Source organism: Nycticebus coucang, chromosome X, assembly GCF_027406575.1.
Source record: "Nycticebus coucang isolate mNycCou1 chromosome X, mNycCou1.pri, whole genome shotgun sequence".
NCBI lineage: Eukaryota > Metazoa > Chordata > Mammalia > Primates > Lorisidae > Nycticebus > Nycticebus coucang.
In genome coordinates this window covers 110,803,544-110,825,175 of record NC_069804.1, presented here as the reverse complement: position 1 = coordinate 110,825,175, position 21,632 = coordinate 110,803,544, and the positions used below count along the sequence as shown (strand labels likewise).

Below are 21,632 nucleotides of genomic sequence, written 5' to 3'. Positions count from 1 at the left end.
TTCTTAGGCTGAATAGGAGCAATGATGGCTTTGCCTTACCTGACTTTTCTTGATTACAATTTAGATCCCCAAAGAATCTGAAAGGTAATAAAATATTTCTTGTAATTTCATGGCAGATATGCTTTTTGACTTTTTTTCTTTTTTGTACATAGAATCTTTGAAAATTGAGATGAAAATGCAAAAAGCCTGCATTTGTATAATGGAAATAGATAATTGAGCTGTTGATCATTTTGGAATTAGAGGAATTCCTCACACTTGTAGAGATTGTGTTATAACATGAGGAATACAAAAATGGATTTAAGTAAGATGAGAACTTTCACCCCAAATTTGAATAAAACTCAAGGTTAATTTCTAAAATAATATTCTGAAGGCACTGGGTGCAGTGGCTCATGCCTGTAATTCCAGCATTTTGGGAGGCCACGGTGGTGGATTGTTTGAGTTCACAGGTTCAAGACCAGCCTGAGCAAGGGCAAAATCCCATCTCTAAAAATAGCCAGGCATTGTGGCAGGCACCTGTAGTTCCAGCTACTTGGGAGGCTGAGGCAAGAGAATCGCTTAAGCCCAAGAATTTTAGGTTGCTGTCAGCTATGACACCACAGCACTCTACTGAGGGTAACAAAGTGAGATTCTGTCTCAAAAAATAATAAAAAAACAATTTCTGAAGGGCTTTGTAGCTGTGCTCTTTTACAACTTCTGCTTTTTCTTCTAATTTCCTCCTCTTCTTCCTTATTGTCCTCAATCAAAAACCAAACATTTAAAGGCACCTATATGCTTTAGATACTGTGTTAGTTTCTAGACAGAGCAAAATGGGTGAGGGTCTTGGCCCTATTCTTTTATAATTTGCATATTAAAATCATATATAAAGAGTATGTGCATTGAATGATATACACTTAGCCCTCCCTGTCCATGGGTTCAGCATTGGAGGATCAAAAATATTCGGGAAAGAAAGAACAATAAAAAATAAGAACACAACAATAAAAATAATACAAATAAAAACAATGTCATATAGCAACTATCTAAATAGCATTTGCATTCTGGTAATCTATTATACGTAATCTATAAGACATGAGCTAAAATATAGGAGGGGATGTGTGTATGTTATGTACAAAGACTATGTCATACTATGTAAGGGACTTAAGCATCTGTGGATTTTGGTATCCTGGTAGGTGAGGTCCTGTAACTAATCTCCTGTAGACACCAAAGGATGACTATATTAACTTATATAGGTATAGAATGAAGTAGAGAGAATTTAGATTTCATGTTTGGGCAAAATTTTAAAATTTCTTCAAATCGATGAGGGCGTTAGACTTTAGGAGCCAGAATCACAATGGTCCCATCATGGGATGACTGGACAAATAGAGCATGAAGCTAAGGTGCCCGAGAAAAGCAAAGGGGGTGGGTAGGGAAGTGGGGGGAGAAAAGGGATGGGAGGAGGTAGTTTAGGGTGGGTCAAGTAAGGGTATTTTGAATTTGAGTTAGGCCTGATTCTTAAGGTAGTAAGCAGCTATTGCTTGTGAAATGACTCTTGGGAAAATAAATGACATTAATAGCTGTAAAAAAAATAAAATCTATGAGTAAAAAAATAAACTTTGTGTAACAGTTATGTTAATTTTAGTCTACAACCTGGGAACTTAATCAGGGAGGAGGTTGAAATAGATGAGCTAAGAAATAACCTGTGACCTGGACCATAAGCATAATTGAGGGAAGGTTTAGAGAGAAAGGTGGGAGTATTTGGCAAGAGACCGTTGTGGAGGACAGGGACACATTAACGTTAGACAAGGTCTCTAGCTTGGAAGGTCAGAGTTATTTTGATGCTGCCCCTTGTGCTTCGCTGGCTGGACTTAGGGGAGAGTGATAGAAGGAAGAAAGGCAACTCTAGCTTCAATGAGATCTATATTTTTGAAGCTCCCATTTCTACACAGACTCAGCCTTCCCAGTTGCGCACCAATAGGGTTAGAAGCTGGAAGTTAAGAAGAGAGGTTAGAGGAATAATAAATAGTTAGTACTAGCTGTAGTATAACTTAATTAGCTAGAAAATGTTCTTAGCTGAAAAACATAGTAAGATGAAAGCATCCAACAGGAGCCCATGATTATTTTCCTTAAAAGGATGAGGAGAATCAACTATAAAATTAATAGATCTAACAAAGTAATTCACAAGTGTCCTATTACTTGATAAATACATAAAAATTATTAGCTTTTGTATACATCATCAGTAACTTTAAAATCTAATGAATAGAGGCTGGGTGCAGTGGCTAAGGCGTGATGTAAGGAATCCCTACACAGGATTCAAATGAGGGTCCAAAACCTGTAACAGAAGAATATCTTACTTTCTCCTTTTCCAACCTGACTTGGGCCTAAAGTGAAGTGACAGACTAGTGTGTTTAGATTTGTTTGCTTGCTGTGTTCTTTTTTTCTAAGCATGTGATGATTTGAATGGTTCTTTAAGCATGCCTTTGTATTTTCTTTTGAACTCATGGTCTGGTTCATTAGGGGATCATACTTTCCTATTGTGAAATTATTTGGAGGCTGAACTTATTTGAACAAGAAATGTTGCCTGAATTAAAAGAATGTGAGGCATATAAGTAATCTAGTGACGAGTTAAAATATAGGAGGGGATGTGTGTGTGTTACATGCAAATACTATGCCATATTATATAAGGGACTTGGGTCTCTGCAGATTTTGGTGTCCTGGGATGGGGGGTGTCCTGAAACCAATCCCCTTCAGATACCAATGGATGACTTCATTAACATATATAGGCATAGAATAAAATAGAGAGGATTTAGATTTGAAAATCTAAAATGTGATAGGAAGCCACCTATACCTCTTAGTGTTTGTGGGTGTGTGTGTGTGCGTGTGTCCATGCACACATGCACTCATATGCATAGCATACACAACTGTAGTTAGTTATATATAAGTTCCTGTGTTTGGGCTTATGTATTTTGGGTGTCTTCTGTTTCTTTGGAAATAAGAAATATACTTTATACTTATATCCCTCACAGAATATGACATATATAGATAGTATACTATAGACTGCATAAATTTGAGTATCTCAGGAATTTAAAATTACTGATCTAAAAAAGTAATGTTATAAATGAAAAATTCATTTCAGAGAACATGATAAAGTCTATAACCTCAAATAAATTTTATGTCCTTTGCATTTTTCCATTTAAACTATGAATTAATGCCCATTATGATAAACGAAGTACTCTAGACTGATCAGATGTCTTCTAAATTATCAATAAAGAAAATATTTTCAGTGGTGTGTGTTAGATATATTTTATTGTGCTCTTATTTTGTGAAAATTGGTAATCCAAGTATGGCAGGTATACTAATTACCAAATAATGACTAGTTAATCTTACCTCAGCCTTGAGAAAAGCTGTTTCTATGTGTTTCTTCAACCGTTAAATAGGGGAAATGACTCCTGGCCCACAAGCATCTTGATGAAGAATTTATTTGAAAATATTTGTCTGATAGCAAGTCAAAGACAGATATTTTCATGACACAGTCACTTTGAAGTTAAGCAATGAAAGATGCAACCTTAAAACGAAACTAGAAGGTGTGACAGGAAGAGTATGAATTTTGAAACGAACTGGCTGGGACATTAGGGTTAATGTTACCCTCCAACTACCTCTTTTCCTTTCTCCTTTGCCCCCATTTTCCTTTCCTGGGCAAAGAATGAGGTGAATGGGAACTAGGCCTTATCCTTCCTTTAAGAAAGTGGAATGCTTCTAGTTCCTTATGATTTGGGAGGGAAAAGCCCATTTGATTTCTTACCTCAATAATTTCCTCTGATATCTGTTTTGTGCGTGATATTTCTGGGGCCTTGTTTTGAGATAATTGCCTTGGAAAGTTGTATAACTGGATGCTGATCTAAAGATAAGTCAGATATGAAAGTTACGAGATGCTGAATTTGTCCAAAGTTGAGTTCCTGTTTATGGGAAGAGAACCTGGGATCCTTTTTGCTAGTTTAACTCTCTCCTTTGCTGAGTCTGTACATTTGGAATATTTTAGTGTTGGCCTGCTGTGACCCACTGTCTGTCTGGTGGCTTAACTAATACTTAAGCAAGTGCACAATATGTCTTTCAGATAATTAAACATTAAGGCTATGTACAAAAAAATCTATTTTAATGCATTGGTTATAGGAACATTTTATCATCGGCCTCTCATTTCCACTTTCTCAGTATAGCAGAGTAAAATATGGCATTTGAAAATCATTATGCTTTGCCCTTTCCTACTCCCGAATTTGATGAAGTACAAATTTTATTGTTGTCATCCATGTTACACAGGTCTGTTCCATTTCAGTTACCAGAAATATTTTCAGCAAACACTTACCCAGTGTGTTCAGCAGCAATCACACCATTGGTGATGATGTAGAAGTTTATTAGAACATGAAGAGAGGAATTACCTACAAGTAATTCTGGAGTACTGGCTACCAGGAGCCAAATGCTTCATAGGCAGAAATTCATTGGATAGCATGCATTTATTATATGTCGGCTGCCAGAAATTTAAGCATTTAAGCTCAAACTTCCTATTAAACCCTCCCCAGCATGCGGGCCACCCACCAGTTGCAAGGCATGATGACACGACAGATGACCCGTCCTCCTTGGTAGCAGTATGGATATGGGTAGTAACCTAGTAAAGGCTCACAGACGCGGCGGCAGTAGCGGTTGCCTCGACGGCAGTAAATACAACAATAACCTCTCTCATCCAGCATGGGATCAAATTCTATTCCATTTTCAGTCTGCAAGAAGAAGAAGCCAGTGTTGGAGGTAGGGGGAAGGTTCACTAGGAAGAGGTCTCACCAAGCAGGGGAGCACTACAAGACTTTATGAGTTGGGGGCTGCCTGGTGAGAAATTAAGCTCCTTAGCCTGATCATGAAGATCTATCAATAGACATCAAGAGTGATTTTGAATGAGCTTCCTGGTGATTCCAAGTTTCTTAAACATTTTTTTTTTTTTGTTACATACATGATCATTCTCCTTCCAGTGTTTGTGATTTGAGGGGTAGAAAGTTTTGTGAGGGCTCTTTGTTTCTCCTCTACCAAGAGTTAATGTGAACATAACTCACATAGTCATTTATTGGAAGATCTTCCTCCTCACTTGCTTGTCTGGTGTGACGGGTCTTCTCCACCTTCACTTGAGGGACCACCCACTGCTCATTTTGTTCAATCCCTTTTTTTTCATTGTCTGGGAAGTGAAGATCTTCACCATCCTCCTCAAAGTCTTGTAACTCGGAAACTAACATAATAAATATAAGATTGTGATATGACTGCTTTGAAAAAGTTTCTGAAAGAAATGCTTGAAGGAACAGCAGTTGGGGATGGAGGTTTTCATTGTGCCTTCTAATTGGCATCATTAAGACACACATGGACCACTTTTCCAAGCTCCTTCAACTGATATAACTGATAATTTAAAAGAATATTTTCCAAAACAAACCTGGCCATTTTTATGTACATGGACATTTTCTTTGCTTGTTTGACATCAAACATTTGCTGCTTTTTCTCATTAGTATACTAAAGTTGAAACTGATGGATTGTACTTGGTTGCTCACACATGTAATCCCAGCACTCTTAGAGGCTGAGGTGGGAGGATCCCTTGAGCTCAGGAGACCAGACTGGGCAAGAGCAAGACCCTGTCTCTACTAAAAATAGAAAAAATTAGTCAGGTGTCTGTACTCTAAGTTACTCAGGAGGCTGAGGCAGAAGAATTGTTTGAACCCAGGAGTTTGAGGTTGATGCCATGGCACGTTAGCCTGGGCAACAGAGGGAGATTCTGTCTCAAAAACAAAAACCAAAACAAAAACAAACTGAGGATACTTGTCTGTCTTCTACAGTGATTTTACCTGTAACAGGTGCTCAATAAATATTTCTTTTTTATCTGACTTGATTTGATGTCCTATGTCTTTCACCCACTTTCCTTCTGTTTTCTAAAACAACTTGCTATTTAGAAATAATCTTAGATTTACAGAAGAGTTGCAAAATTAGTACAGAGTTCCCATATATCTTTCACCCAGTTTCTCCTGATGTTATCTTAACATACTCTTGGTGTAAGGATCAAAATTCGGAAGTTAACATTGGTACTATATTATTAACTAAGTTACAGACTTTCGTCAGATTTTATTAGTATTTCTGCTGATTTCCATTTTTCCTATTCCATCACTCAGTTCAGGATACCACATTGCACTTAATCACTTTTTTGTAAATCTCTGAAGAAGAAGATTGCATTGGTGGGAACGGCCTCATTTGGGTAACATAGTAATCTAAGCTGTCCAGAATAAGGGAGGCCAAATTCCATGTTAGCCAGATAGAACAGGATGGGGCCTTTACCTTCTCTATGGGCTGACTGGAATTTCAGGGCTGGACCCTTCTACTCTGGACCTCTAAAAGGGGCAATTACTTTTATAATGATTCCTAAAGCAACCACAAAGAAATGCGTATTGCAGTGATTGTCCTATCTTCTGGGGAGAATGCCACCATTTGACATACAGAATCCTTCTTGACAACAGAGCATTGTTTTTTCTCTCCTCTCCTCTGTTCTTTGCTTAGACCCACAGTTGTTTGAGCAATAGTCTGGTATCACAACTGCAATGAATATAGATGTGCAAAGAAAGACAGATTAGGTTTGTGCTATCACTCGTCACATTAGGGTGGTGTTACCTTTGCTGGTATATTTAAAAGCCTGTCAGCATTAATTTATCTGATTTATAACTTGTCTGTGAAAAATTCCTTTCTCTGGCAGTTGGCATATATAGTTTCATCCAAGAAGATATAAACTGATCATTTATTTTCCTAGAAGTGTAGTCTGTGAATGCTGGGGACATTAACCTGTTACTGTCTTTGGAAAGAGGAGGAGGATGCCATACCTGCTATTAGAGTGGGATTGATCCAATACATGGTCACATTATCACAAATTTCCAGAATTTTGGAATTTTTAAGAAAGTCTCTGTTTTCAATAGGCTTTTCTGCTGGGACCCAAATCACTGACTGTTCAAAGAAAGTTGTAGTAATTTCTTCATTCTGAAAGGAGAAAGTAGTCAAGGATTGGGACCGGCAGATAAATCAATAGAACAAGTGACAAATTATGGAATGCTAGAAAACAATATATTTTGAATGTGAATAACAATTCCACTATTCTAGGGCTATTGGTGATCTAGCTCTGTGCCTGGCATACAATAGGTGCCATTGGGGGAGTTCACAACTCCCTCCCTCCTAGGTTTAATAGCAGGGCTACTCACTGAAATCAAAATCTTTTCTATTATCATTTTGCTTAAAATGAGAAAGGCTCTCCATTATTTTCTGGGCACCCAAGAGTCCTGTATGTTTTAATATGAGCTTCTGAAGCCCTGAGTGATTTACACTTGTTTTCTTTTTTAAAAATGGATATTTTGAATCTGTCTTGGCTTGCAGCTAGGGTTATGAGCAGAATTTGACCTCAAACTGAAAACAAACAAATGAACAATCCCCCCCCCCCTAATCCAAACTGATGAGATCAAGTAAATAGCAACTGAACCTAATATTTTGGTTTTACAAGATTTATCTGTTATGGTAGCTAGTAGTAGGATAAAAGGTGTCTTTTTTTTTTTTAAGCACAAAAATCTCAATCTTTAATGAAGCTCCAATGAAACAGTTGGCTTTTCACAGTCAATTCTTCAACGAATCTGCCACACCTGCTTTTAGCTTTCTTGAGTATTAACAGTTAGTAGCCTTTGTTATTGATTCTTATTCAAATAGTTACATGTCTATTTTCTGAGCCAGAGAAGTATCAGATTAGTCAACAAGGGTTCCCAGACCTTAGGACCCTTGAAAGTTCTAAGAGCATGTAGGGTCTCACTTTCAGCTGTGGAGACCTCTAGCTTGGGTATGCATTAACAGATAGATAATTCTAATAATAAAATTCTTTTCTATTCATCCTTCTTGAAAATTAAAAGAGTAGACCTTATTTGAGGCTGAAGTTATTGCATCTCACAAAGGACTCCATGGGTTTGGATGGAAGAAAGAAAGTCCACAAAAATGGAGGTTTAAACTATTACATGTGGCGAGGAACGTGGAGTCACTAAAGTAATGGACCATAGGGAAGACTGAGGTCTCCTTGTTAGGAAGAGATGAGTGAATTCCTTGATTTTCTAGAGGGCTTCTGTGTTGGAGCCATTGATAATAATTGATATTTAAAAAAAAAAAGTATGAAGTAAGCACTATTATTATTCCCATTTTATAGATGAAGAGACTGAGTCACAGAGAGGTTAAAACCAAGATTGTGTTGCCAAGGTTACACAGCTGGGGCAGTTGAGCTGAGATTTGAATTTAGGTAGTGTAGCTCTTAATTATGATGGCTGTCTGTGATAGGCTCATTGGCTTTGTTATTGGAAGGATCTGGAGGAACTTGTTGAAAATGTCATCTTTCTGTAGCAGCATCAGGGCTCCCTGTGGAGTACTGCCCAGCCTCACCATTGGCAGAGGTACACAGCCATGTAAAAGGTGTCTTTTTATGTTTTAAAGTCAAACCTCTAGCTTATGACTTCACTGGCCTTACTACTCTTGTGTTCCTTTCATTCTAGATGCTTAGAGTTCATCTCAAAGAGTGTTTTTGCTTTATGTAGCCTCTCTTTTTTCTTTTTGCAGTTTTTGGCCGAGGCTGGGCTTGGACCCGCCACCTCCGGCAATGGGGCTGGCGCCCTACTCCTTTGAGTCACAGGTGCCACCATATGTAGCCTTTCTTATATTGTGAAGGACACCGCCTTCTCTTCACTTTCTGGTGTTGTATACCTAATTATTAGTAATTTTTCCTTGAGTTATTTACAATAATGACTGGCACCTTTGTCCTTGAGTCTGTAAAGACCTTGGAATACATTGAAAAGGATTGTATGAAATGAGGTTGGTATGCTGACTAGCTTTGTTAGCAAAATCAGGGCTATTTATGTAACAGCTCTGCATGTTTAACATGCATACTCTATGGATACAGTGGTGAGGGAAGTACAGAAGAAGAGAGATTTTGTCATTCAGGAGTACAAATCAGTCTCATGAAAAAAATCTGTAGTGTGAATATCAAAAATAGGATTTACTTGAAGGTGTAATATTCTTACTGTCATGTGATGCATACTTTTGGTATTTGAAAGATTTGGCAAAATTAATTGAAGAATAAATTAGGGCCAAAGTGAGACATTATGGCCATTATCTCTTTTAGAAAAATAAATCCTATTGTGTCACTTCAGGCTTTCATTGCTAGCTGGCCTACTCAAATGCTTATGTTATTTTCTGTAAGACTCAGCGTTTGATATTGTGTATACCAGCTTGTTAATCCTATTGATTCTCCTTTCATCTTACCCTTGCCACCTGCTGTCATTCCTAATATCCTGGAGGTTGATCTGTTCCTCAGATGAATCTAATTTATGGTTATTTAAAAAATAATCTCCAATTTTTCACTACTATAGGCCTTAGGAACAGAGCATAATCTTTGGGGGAAAATTTCTTCTTCTTCTTCTTTTTTTAATTCTAGTAACAAGGATCTGTAAATTCTCTGGCTTTGAGGAGACCAGTAGCATGAATGAAAGAGTAATGTGGGAGCTAATGACAGCTCTGAGACTTGGGTAAGGGAAGGGAAAAAGTGTTCCCCACCCTTCACCCTCCAAAAAAAGAAAGAGAAAAGAAAAAGATAAATGGGTAGATGAAAATTAACATGGACAGAGTTGAGTGGAAGAAGAGTGAAAAAGAATAGGACAGAGAGAGAAGAAAGAGATAAAGGTTTTTAAAAGTCTATAGAGAGCCATTGTGCCATTGCCATAATCCCATTTTATATTTGCCAGTTAGGCACCAAACCAAACCAAATCAAACCAATGCTCATTTATTACTTGCTACTGTGGGATATGCTGTCAACCATATACCCCTTCTCCTCACTGATAAAAACATACTGTAATTACGGACAGAATACCAGGGCACAAAGAGTCTCAAGAGTTTTATGGTTAGTTGTATTTTAGGCAATTACATCCATCTTCTACTAGGCTTTCAGAGGTCATTCAGTGATTGCAACATTACCTTAGGTTGCCTCATTCTGGCCTAGCAGGGTGTTTCCAGAGAATTCATACTACACTTTAGTTATTACCTTCTTTGCTTTTGCCTTTCTTAATGAAGTCAAATATGGATTATTTCATTAGCATCCTGGTACAAAATGTAAGGTGAATGAATTGAAATCTTTAAACTAGGTGAATGTTGCAATGTGATGAGTGGCAAGAACCTCAGGTGACTTTGGGAATTTTGTTTAAGAACTTTATCTTAGGGAATATTGATTTAGTTTTTCTGACTCATCCCTCTTACCAGAAAAACTTGGTTTGGAAGCAAATGTACATAATGTCAATGAGTACCCAGGTAAAAAAATGTGTAGTGCTGCACTAATTAAAAGCATGAACTTTAGTTTTTTGAGAGGTCTGAGTTCAAGACCCCAATCTACTATTCACTTGCTGTGTGACCTTGGACAAGTCACTTTTTGGTTCTGAGTCTCAGTTTCCTCATCTGAAAATGGTGTTAATAATAGTACCTATCTGTAGGGTTGTTTGAGAATCAAAGGAGAGCAAAGTTTTGAGTAGAATGTTTTGCACATAACACCCGATATAAAATGTCTTTTGCTACCATTATTATTATTCTTGCATACCTCATCTATTTCCTCTTCCGGTTCAGAAAATTCAGGAATCACTTTAATCTGAGTTTTGATAAAACATTTCTGAAGACCTACAAAATAGATGCCAGTGTATCCCTGTAAAACAGACAAAACAATAATAAAGTTTCCTGAAATAGCTGCAGTTTATGAATTCCATGATCTGTCAGGACTCCGGATTAGCAAAATCTGTATTCAAAGGGAAAGCTTTGTCTTGTAAATTAAATGGAGGTTAAAGGTTATTTTTAACTTGACTCAGATTCTTTAATATTTTAAGAGGAAAGCCTTAGTGAGAAAACACCCAACTTACGTTCTTAAAGTCATGTACTTCCAATGTTTCATCAGTGCCATTTCCACTTCTGAATATTTCAGTTCTGGTCACAGGATCGATTTCCATGTAAATCTTCTTCTTTTCTCCATTGCTGTAGAAAGTGTGCTCCATGTCATAGGTCTGGGAGAACATAGGAAAAAAATCTCTAAGATACAAAGTGTGTTCCTTCATAAGATACTTTAATTGGGTACTGTCTGGGGCACCTTTTTTTCCCAGAGCTTTTGTAGGGAGGTACCATCTCAGAGCTTCTCATTGGGAATTCTTTGAAAATTGAGTTTCAAGTGAGGTGCTTTCTAGCTCTCAAGCTGATATGGGGATCCCTTCATAGCTGCAAGTTTGAATCTGAGCCAAGTTGCTGAGCTAATTACTAAGAATTCCAACAGTTTTCTTGGCAGCCTTGACTAAATAGCAAATGATATTCTGCAAACCAGCCTGTAAAGTATTTTCCCCTTGTGTTAAGCTGAGGGATCGCCTAAAACCTATGCTTCCCTTTCCAAATGCTTGTGGTCACCCCTCCACCCCCATGAAATTCACTAGGGCCGAGAAAGATATTTAAACACACTTAGAGTGCTTAGGTATTACTTTCTATCTTCTTATCTATCCAGGACTTTAATATTGCCACAACAGTCTTGGTCTTGTCTCTTTTTTACAATCTGAAGACATTTCCCTTGCTCACCATGAGGTAAGAATGCTACTGTGCCCTGTTTGCTTCCTTTCACCTTTTGAACTCTAGGAAATATTTATTGACTTTCTCTAGCCCTCTGTTCTATAGGCTGAATGACATCATCCAGTTTATTCCTGATTTCTGTTTTCCAAACTTTATTCAGTTGTCTTTAAGTTTTACAAATTCTCCTTTATACATAGAATTTAGCAACTGTGTCAAGTGCCCAGCATTAAGTAATGTGAACCTCCCAAGAAGAGTGACTTAGAAAGGCTGCCCATCAGGTCTTTCTAGAGTGGCTGAAACAAACCCCAGATTTTCTTTTGCCCTCTAAAAAAGGCAATTGTCTCACTAAAGACCAAGAGGACTAGTTCCACACAGTATGCCAGTTTAGGAGTAAGCCCATAACTTATCACTTAGGCCATATTTATAGCTAGAAGCAAATAATAAGCATAAAGGAATTTTCTACCTGTCACAAACCAGGCAAAACCTGATGGTGATGTTGGGAAGTCTATCTTATTGCTGTTGTTAGGAGGCCTTCATTTATTAAGTCTCTTCATATTCATTTTTCCTTATGAAAAAAATGTGGAAAGCTAAAAGCCTGAAAAAACAAGTTGTCAACACAGTCACCATTGCTTTCTAATGATATGGTTCCCAGTGGCTGCCTGGTAGAGCTTACACTTACTTGGGTTGTTTTTTAGTGTCTGCTAATGTCCGTGACTGAATGTTAGTTTAACCCGGTCAAATTTTCCCCAACTGAAGAAGAAAAACAAGCTGGAACCAGTTGTAGAAGCAAATGTTACTTTGAGGGTGAAAAGTATAATGCAGCTGCTGAATAGAAAAACAAGAGACAATGTTGTTTACCTCTTGGCAGTCCTATAGTGACTTGGACATGGTTAAGAATTTGCTGAATAGGTTTTCCCCACCAATGGCATAGCCTTATCTTCCTAAAGAGAGATCTTGACCATTGGAAAGGTCTTTTAAGAGACCATTTTAAAAGTGGAAGGAAAATGGTATTTAGAATCCTCCAGCAACTGCGGAGTTAACTCAGAAAGTCTGGCTTGGTTTTGTGACAGGTAGCAAATTCCTTTAGGCTTGTTATTTGCTTCTAGTTATAAATATGTCCTTAGTTCCAGCTCTGCAGCCAGCTTGAGAATAGAAACCTCTACCTATGGAACAAATTGAGCTCTCTGTTCATCTGACCTAAGTAGAGGAGAGAGGCATCTACTTCAGATCCAGTCTTGTCAGCTCTCCAACAGCAGGGGAGTTTTGCTAGAAATACTATTCATTGTTGAGACAAATGTTGACACCACTAGCCATTGGGGGCTGGACTAGGGTATTTGTTTCATCAGTAGCACTACTGATGGATTATTGTATGGAAAAATGAGGTTAGAGACTAGGGGATGTTGGACTGCTGCCTACCTGGGCAAAAGAGAAAATATAGGCTGTATTTTCAATCATTGGTAAAGACTATGGAACCATACTAGTGACATTTAGGATTTCAGTGTACTTCTGTGGAATGAGTTTTCCTGCACTGTTGGCAATGCACTTTACTTGGACACCTTGCTAGATGAAAACTCTTGGAAACTGCCAAGCTCAGCAGATCTTGATTATTTTCAACAGTCCTGCAAATAGCTTTTTTGGTAGGGTAGAAGGGGTACATTCTGATTATATTCATTAACCAGCTTGTTGGCTATATGTTAGCAATGGTAGGTTGCTAAATAGAGTGGGATCAGAGTGCTTACTTTATGTGTGAATCTGTGGTGGGGGGTAGTGGTGGATAACCATATATTCACCCAGATGGAATTCCACTATCAAAGGTGTTCTTTTGGAACAGACTGTCCTTTGTCTAGGAAGATGAGGCTGGTGGCCCACTTTGGACTGTTTGGGGATGGGTTTCACCAAGCCAGACATACTGTCTAGTCTGCGTCCCTGTGGAGTGCATTGCTCGGATAATGACTATGCAAGCTTCATTGGCCCGTATTAATACTGAGGTCATGCTTTTGGCATCACAAATACTTTGCTCTTTACTAAGCTCTTTGAATCAGGGATTGGGGGTCTTTCTGGAGATGAAGGAACAAATGGATTTGTTCTCTCCAGGAACAAACTAAAGCACAGACAGGATGACTGGCCTGAGAGAAGTGTGAGTGGGCTTTGAGAAGCTCATCTCAGACTGCCCCCAACTCAGCTTTATTCCAAGAAGGACAAAGCAAGTAGAGTATGGAGTACACCCCTGCCAAATTGGCTGATACAGAAAGTTAATTTTTGGTGCTTCTAGCTTCCCTCTTCTGTTCTCTTTTCATATGTTTACTCTGTCATGGCCCTTCCCACTCCTATTCTCATTTCTATCTTTGCTTTTATCTTCTATCTAGATAATCTAGAAATTCAAGTGCCTTGTTACAGAGAAGATATCAATCTGAAAAATGATTTCATATTTAGGTATTAGTGATGAATATTTATTCTAAAAATTGAGTAATACTTCACTCAAAGGAATGAAGTATTAATAGGGGATTTTAGACACAGTGGCCCCAGGAACAGGAAATATTTTGGGGGAAATAGCATCCTTCCATCTCTGCTCAAATGGGCTCTTCCTCCACCCACATATAAGTTTGGCCTTAAATGCAAGGGCCAGAACATTGTAATGGGACAAGGAAGCCAGTGGTGTGGACTATGAATCAGAAATGAAATGAGACACATACGTGGTTAAGCCCAGGCAGTGAAAGGTATAATAAGACCACACTGACACAACATGGAGAGGACACAAACCCATTTCTCTTTCCTTCCCAGGAATTTTGTCCTCAGTCCAGTTAAATCCTCCACTCAGGCAGCAAATGAACCCTAACATCCCCCTTTCGCAGTTTGCCCCCCCCCTTTTTTTTTTGCCTCTGTTTTCGACAGTCTCTGAGATAGAAAAAGAAATCTTTTTATAAAGAGGAAAACTGCCTCAGATATCAGTGTGATGAATCTGTTTGGGGGGCAAGTAGCTTTAGCCTGTCCGGACAGGGATTTGAGGACATTTGGCTTAGGTTTGTTTTTTGAAGCCTGTGATTAATCTAGCTGCTCTTCTCTCCACTTTCATTCTTTACTTTCTGTTTATGAGGTACACTTTCCAAAGGTGAAATACATGCTCAGAATAGCTGGCTAGCAGGTGTTAGGCTGGAAGGAGGGAAGGGAATGCACTGTGCCATGTTATTACTGACCTAGCCTGTGGGAAATAAAGGGCCTCTGGGTATTTCTTTACCAATAAAGAGCAGACAGATTGTTTCTTAGGCAAAGTTAGATTTCTGCATCTTCCATCACTAGTTCTTAGCCCTGAAAAAATTGGCATAAGCAGCACAGACATTCCTCTTTTTCAACATGAAAAAGCCACTTCTTTCATCTACAGATTTGAACTGGCTAGAAAGTTTTCCCCTATCCAGTATCCCCACCCCTGATTCTTATACACAGCTGGAGAATAGTGGAAAGAATCTTCAGATCAGATTCTAGTCCTTACTTCAACTCTGCCACTTGCAAACTGGGTGACTTTGGGCAAGTCACTGAATGTCTTTGGGGACTATCTTTAACTCCCACCTCTTTGCAGCTGTCATGTTAGTAAAATCAATACTGCTCAGAGTTGGCTGACACCTGTCAGGTTAATCACTGGAGTGCTACTACCTGTTGATTATCTGGACTACCTCCCTGTACAGTCGCAGTTCCGCTCTCAGACACTTAATGACAACTTTTTCCGAAGGCTTAGGCTTTCTTTGCTGGTGCCACGTAAGTTTCTCATCAAATGCTGCCTTAGGAGAACAAAGGGACTATCTAAAAGTATACCTATCACATCCAGAGTTTGGCTCCATGTAATTAGTGGAAGCTTCCCCTAGGTAGCCCAGAGTGAGAATTATTGTACAGAATTATTGAACCTGGATCTCACAATGCTTTAAGAAGAAAGAAAATGGAGTCTTCTTTTCTAAAATGCCAATGTGACACTATCTGGTGAAGCTCAGTTTCTCTGATAAAGAGATTCCAGCCACAACTTTAACTTTTTCCTGACTGAGTATAAATGTTTCTCCAGACCCACATTTCATCCTGAAGACTATTGGGTAGGAAAGCCCAGGAAACCTGGGGAGGAAAGTTGTCCTCTCTGGTGCCTAGAGAAGAAAGTTAGTCATGAGTTAATGCTAACATTAGAGAAAGAGGCAAAAAGAAAACTGGACTCAGACTTGGCAAGAAAGTGCATCTTTTGAGCAAAGGATATTTTAGTATAGAATGATACTGGGCTTGTGGACCTGGGTGAGACTGTTTTAATGCTCATTTGCAGTTGAGGTGGAAGTGAGAAAGGCTGAAGGATACCTGCCATTCCTACCACTTTCCATTGCTCTTGTGGTATGGTGAAGTTGAGGGAACATTCCCAGAAACCTGTTGATTGCTATGTGGCTCTGATGGCTTCCAGACAGCCCTAAAATCACAAGGCAGCTCCTATGTAGGAAAGGGAGGAAGGACTGCCTTTCATTTATTTAATTTACTATATTCTTCTGCCTCATTCCACAAAGGATTGGTGGGGATGAGCTGCAAAGTCTGTGCTATGTTTATAAACTGTTAGTTTAAGGGCTAAGATTTTTCTGATTTGTTCTTTGCATGTTGAATTAATTAGCTGGGGGGGGTTGGCTTCTGATTGTTTTCAGTTAGATGTGTAATACAAGGAGCTTTAAGCAAGAGTACTTCTCTGGGTATTCTGCTTCAGTGATCCCAGGGCAGTCACTGCCTGGAAGTGGAGCCTCATTGCAATTCTTTCTCAAAATGTCTGGGACTGAATAGGTCTCTTCTGCTTGGTTAAGAAAGGCAAATGCAAAAAACAAACAAACAAAAAAAAACATTTTATTTAATTTATACGAGGAAAGTATCCACCATGTATGTCTCTATTCTTCATATTACATGGCTGGATACTTTCCAGGCAGTCCTAGTATATTTGTTGATAACTATCCCTTAGGTAATTTCAAAAACTTGTGTCTCAAAACTTGTCTGCAAGGTTATTTTCAATATTTGGGTAAGCCAAGCAACATTGCTTGAAGAGGGGGAGAAAAGGTACTTTTGTTGCAAACTTCAAATACCAACTTAAATAAGAAATGAATAAATACAAAACATTGCCGCGAGAGGGGGAGAAAGCTGAATACAGTGCTGGAGGGACCTGGCTTCATTTAGCTAAAGCAGCTCCTATAATGTGGCTGTGGCGTGTAAGAAAGTACAGCAGCTTGGGTGGTGCCTGTGGCTCAAAGGAGTAGGGCGCCAGCTCCATATGCCAGAGGTGGTGGGTTCAAACCCAGGCCCGGCCAAAAACTGCAAAAAAAAAAGTACAGCAGCTCACCAGCTCACAGAGTTAGTTCTCCTTCTCCCTGTTTCACTTTATTTTGATTTCTTTCTCTCTCAGATGTGTGTGTGCATGTGTGTGTGTGAGTATACTCAAGATGTGTGAGGAGAAAGGGTCAAGTGTGTCTTACCCTTGGAATCAGGAACCTGGATCTTTTGTACACACTAAGGTAGGAGGGAGCAGAAGGACTTACTGGCATGGAAATGTCAACACCAGATGTAGGATGTTAAATAAATACAGTTTATGAATCACAGATGTCAAAAAACAAAATAAAAAGGAAGCACAGTGGGGGCTGAAGGAGCAAACACTATGAGCTTGGAGAAAGTCTTGGGACAGCACACAAATCATTGCCATCAATAAGCACAGTAGCACACACAGTTCTCTCACGAAGGGTGCCACAGTTCCCCAAAGTTCCACAGGCTAGTAAATGAAAGTCCAGAAAAGCATGGGTTTTAAGCTGCTATTGTCTCTTGCTAGGCCATACTCTTAAGGGAAGAGTCTTTAATTTATATAAGATGCCTGCATCCTTTGCCTCCGCAACGCTTTCTAAAGCTAATCTGACTGCTAGTCTTTCCCCAGCATTCCTAACTTAGCTTCAAGACAGGCTTATTGGGAGGCATGGATAGTCTCCCGAGGCCCTTGTCTGGAACTCGAAGGTAGTAGTGGACTGAGAAAAGCATCCTCATCTCCAACTAGGTTCTTAGTTTGCAGTGAACCCAGCATGGCTTTATGAAGGGCAGGACTTAAATATCAAAGACAATACATTGCAACCACTCACTGGAATGAAAAGCAAGCAACTTGTCCTTGGTGAAGAAACCTGTGTGAGGAGACACCTATTGTCTTTTATCTGGATTACTTTGTAATAGCTTTGTTCATTTCTGAAAGTCGTTTTGCTGAAAATTGCATCCCAAGATGGATTACTTCACAAGAGATTTGATTTTTGATAAACTTTATTGTGTAGCATATCCCATCCCTTCTGGGCATGCACTGAAAAGGTTTTACTTTTGGCTTGAAGAATCACATTAAAAGGAGAACTGAATGAAAATCACAAATAACACAATAGGGAAGCAAAGGAAACCACGGACCTTGCTAATGAGTTTGGCACCTTTAAAGATAAAGGCAACGTCCCTACTTAGTCATTTATAGCTGCACTGGGGCAAATAGCACTGTAGGTTTAGATGAATCCTTTCAGAATAGCATTTGCAGTTCCAATGGCTGTCATAACATAGTACAAGTCCATTTGGCCACCTATTTAGGCAGGTATCTATAGGTGGTCAAAAGCATTAGCTACCAACTCCACTCAGTTAGGTACATGGTGGCCATGGAAAACAAGTGAGTTTCAGGCCCTCAAACTTGTGCATGATTTTCAAGAGGATCCAAGATTTGATTTGGGGGGCAGTATGTTACCTTGGGGATTAGCAAAGTGGTATCAGAATTGTATCAGAATATATTTTGGCAGTCTTTAATTATTTGTTTTTATCTTCCTGATCTTAATTGCTTTGCCCAACTTGCTAGTCTGAACAGGTGGCTTTAAGCAGTAAGTAGTTCAGAAGTAGAGAACAGTGGGCGTGGGGGGCAAGGGTTAGAGAGGGATAACTATAGACATTGGGTGAGGCCTGAAATCCTTTCCGGAACAAAGTGTAAGTAAAAAGATGAACAAATTAGTTTGGTTGGCTCTCCCTCCTACTTAAACTTGGTAAGGTATCCTTCAGGACGAAATGAAAGTGGGTATGGCAGCAGAGGTAGAGAATCCAAGGGTGGCTATGACTTACTTCTCTGGTTTTTTTTACACACTTAGCCAGTTTATTTATTTTCTCCCTTCTGCCTCTCCCTTCTCATTGATCCATATTCTTTCCTCTCTGCTCCTATCACTCCTTTGGCTCCTAACAGTCCATACAAACCCATTTTCTTCTTGTCTCATCCTCCCTCCTGAATCTGTGCCTTTCCTTCTCTGTCTGTTACCAAATAGGAACAAGCATCTCATGACAGCAAATTAACTACAGTAACAACAACAATAGCAGCAGCCTACACATAGACAGAAAAACACGGCAAAGCTGGAAAATCATCCTCATACCTTGTAGTTTGTACGTTTATTGTCTTTCACATGGAAAAGATGATGGTTTTATTTGGGTCACATCTAAACTTGTCCATTGCACGTGAGCCCAGAAGTAACAATCACACTAAGGTATATTAATACAAACTACAATGGCCAGAAAAATTTCACCAAATGACCTCAAAATCAGGAGCTTTCTGAGATATCTGTGATTAATGACTTGGTTTCACTGAATTCTACCTTGTGGCATTACTATCTCAGTGGGAGAGTGATGACTGTGGCTGGTAAGGAGCTGAAAAGCTCTAGTTATTTTTTTTTAAAGTCATAAATAAATGTGAACTCAGGTAGGAGGATTTCTCTTTCCGAAAAAGAGCTTGCTGCTTGTCCTCAGAGAAGATGCATTAAATCAGAAACATAATCCCTGAAAATCCTTTGCTGCCATTTCTGGTGCTTTCTCCTTTATGTGGTGGTATAATTACTTTTCCATAAGTTTCTGCCCAGATAATTGAAAGAAAGAAGGAAAGTATTTTTTCTTACAGTAAAAAATTTACTTCTAGAAGGAATCTTAACTCCTTAAAGCCAAGCATTATAGAAGAATGAGTAGTTTACATCCTCTCATTTCTAACTGAAATCAGAAGATTACTTTTTTCTCTTACCAAAATAATTAGATAAATAAATGAGAGCAAAATCTTGATTCAGTTTTTCATACCACCAGAAAATAAACATAAAAGAGACTTAATGATTTTAATTTAAGAGTAATTTACATATCAACCACTAATTAAATGCAATCAAACTCAGATGAGAAGCACTGAATAATGATATGCATTTATTTTACTTACTTTTTTTGGTGCCTCCGGCCAGAAATGCTTGCTCCCCCAAAACAGGACAATTAGAGTTAGGGCCAGGATACCAAAAACCAGTCCACAAATCTTAAGTGATTTACATATCTTCTTGGATTTAAAAGCTTCTGCCTAAGCAAAGAACAGAAAGAATAAAACAATACACAATAACCCTTAAAACAGCAAGCCATGATTCAAAGTCACCTTTGATTTCACTTTCTAATGTTCACATTGTAGTATGATAAATCTGTGAAACCATGCTTCTGCTCAAAAGGGAAAAAATATCAATCAACTTACATTTAGAATGTGACAGTCCTCACAGTTCTCTGGAGGATTCTTTGCCATGGTCTCTCAGCACACAGAACTCTTTCCTTGCTTTGAGAAGACTGAGAGACCACTGCTGAGGTGGAGTTGCAAGTGAGTCGGCTAACAGATGCCAGAGGAGAAGCTGAATTTATATGGCTCAAATATGTCATACCAGAGCCTGAGGGATTCTACTGGGCTCCTGTGCTGCAATTTGTTACATAGATATACCCATATATGTATATAACTTCTGTGCACAGAATTCCATCCAGAATCTCAAAGACAGAAGGTTATAATGAAAACTATTGTCCTGGGGGTTGGATTGGAAAGGGACCAAGCCTAGAACACATTGAAACGATTTTTCACTATGAACTGAAAATATCAGTGGCAAAACATGCTGCACACTCTGGGAATAAGCAAGCAAAACAAAGAGGGAATGCAGTCCTAATTTCAATTCCATTTGATTCAACAAATATTTATTGCAGGCATATCGAATGTCAGGCACTGTGCTTGGTGTTGGAGATTCAGAAATGAATAAGATGTTGCTTCCTTTTCTATGTTAAAACTCTTTGAAGACTGAGATCAATAGGTATTCAACTAATTATAATAAAACAGGATAAAATAAAGACTAACTATAAGCTCTCTCTCTCTCTTCATCCTAGCTTTCTGATTATTCTACTTTTTTGATTCCTCTTCCTAAGTTTGTGTCTTAATTCTTTTCTGCCTTATGGATGACTGCTTGATGATTATTTCACTTTATATACACATCTTAGATGATCTCATCCACTCCTATAGTTTAAAATATCACATATATCAGTGATCCCAAATCTGTACCTGTAACTCAGTTCTGTATTTTAAGTTCAAAGCCATTTGAACATCTTTACCTGATGTACCTCAGGAGTCTCAAACACAACATGTTTTATGTCAAAGTCTTTCAACACCTCTGTTTCCCGACTTTCTTTTCTATATTATCAATCTTGGTTGGTGGCAATATTAGTTTGCTAGGGCTGCCATAACAAAGTACCACAGACTGAATGGCCTACACAACAGGAATTTATAGTCTTACATGTCTAGATAATATAAGGTGTCAGCAGGGTTGACTCCCTCTGAGACCTTTGTACTTGGCTTGCAGACAGCCATCTTCATGTTCACATGACATTTTCCTTCTATGCGCATGTGTGTCCTAGTCTACTCTTCGTATAAGGACATGGCATATTGGATAAAGGCCCATCCATATGACCTCATTTTACCTTAATTACCCCTTTAAAGCCCCACTCTAAATATAGTCAAATGCTGAAGTACTGGGATTAGACTTCAATGTATGAATTTTGAGGGGGTTCAGTTCAGCTCATAACAGTAGAACCATCATCCACCCAGTCTCCCAAACCAGAAACTTCAGGTTTGTCTTAGGCTCCCCTCTCTTTTTCATATCCTTTTTATTTAATCAATCATC

General features: G+C 38.7%; 1 protein-coding gene across 2 annotated transcripts; it reads right to left on the bottom strand.

The window, feature by feature from the left end:
- Positions 1 to 4,360: 4,360 nt before the first annotated feature.
- TNMD (tenomodulin) lies at positions 4,361 to 20,407 on the bottom strand. Of its 2 annotated transcripts, XM_053579923.1 has the most exons (7): positions 20,174 to 20,407; positions 19,877 to 20,008; positions 10,956 to 11,096; positions 10,643 to 10,744; positions 6,864 to 7,017; positions 5,070 to 5,239; positions 4,361 to 4,742 (listed from the first exon to the last, which is right to left on the bottom strand). In XM_053579923.1, the coding sequence occupies exons 1-7, from the start codon at positions 20,219 to 20,221 to the stop codon at positions 4,533 to 4,535; spliced, it is 957 nt and encodes a 318-aa protein (XP_053435898.1). In that variant the 5' UTR covers positions 20,222 to 20,407; the 3' UTR covers positions 4,361 to 4,532. The 2 variants fall into 2 exon arrangements, with proteins under 2 accessions (XP_053435898.1, XP_053435899.1); XM_053579924.1 differs by lacking the exon at positions 10,643 to 10,744 and having other exon boundaries at positions 20,174 to 20,358.
- Positions 20,408 to 21,632: the final 1,225 nt, after the last annotated feature.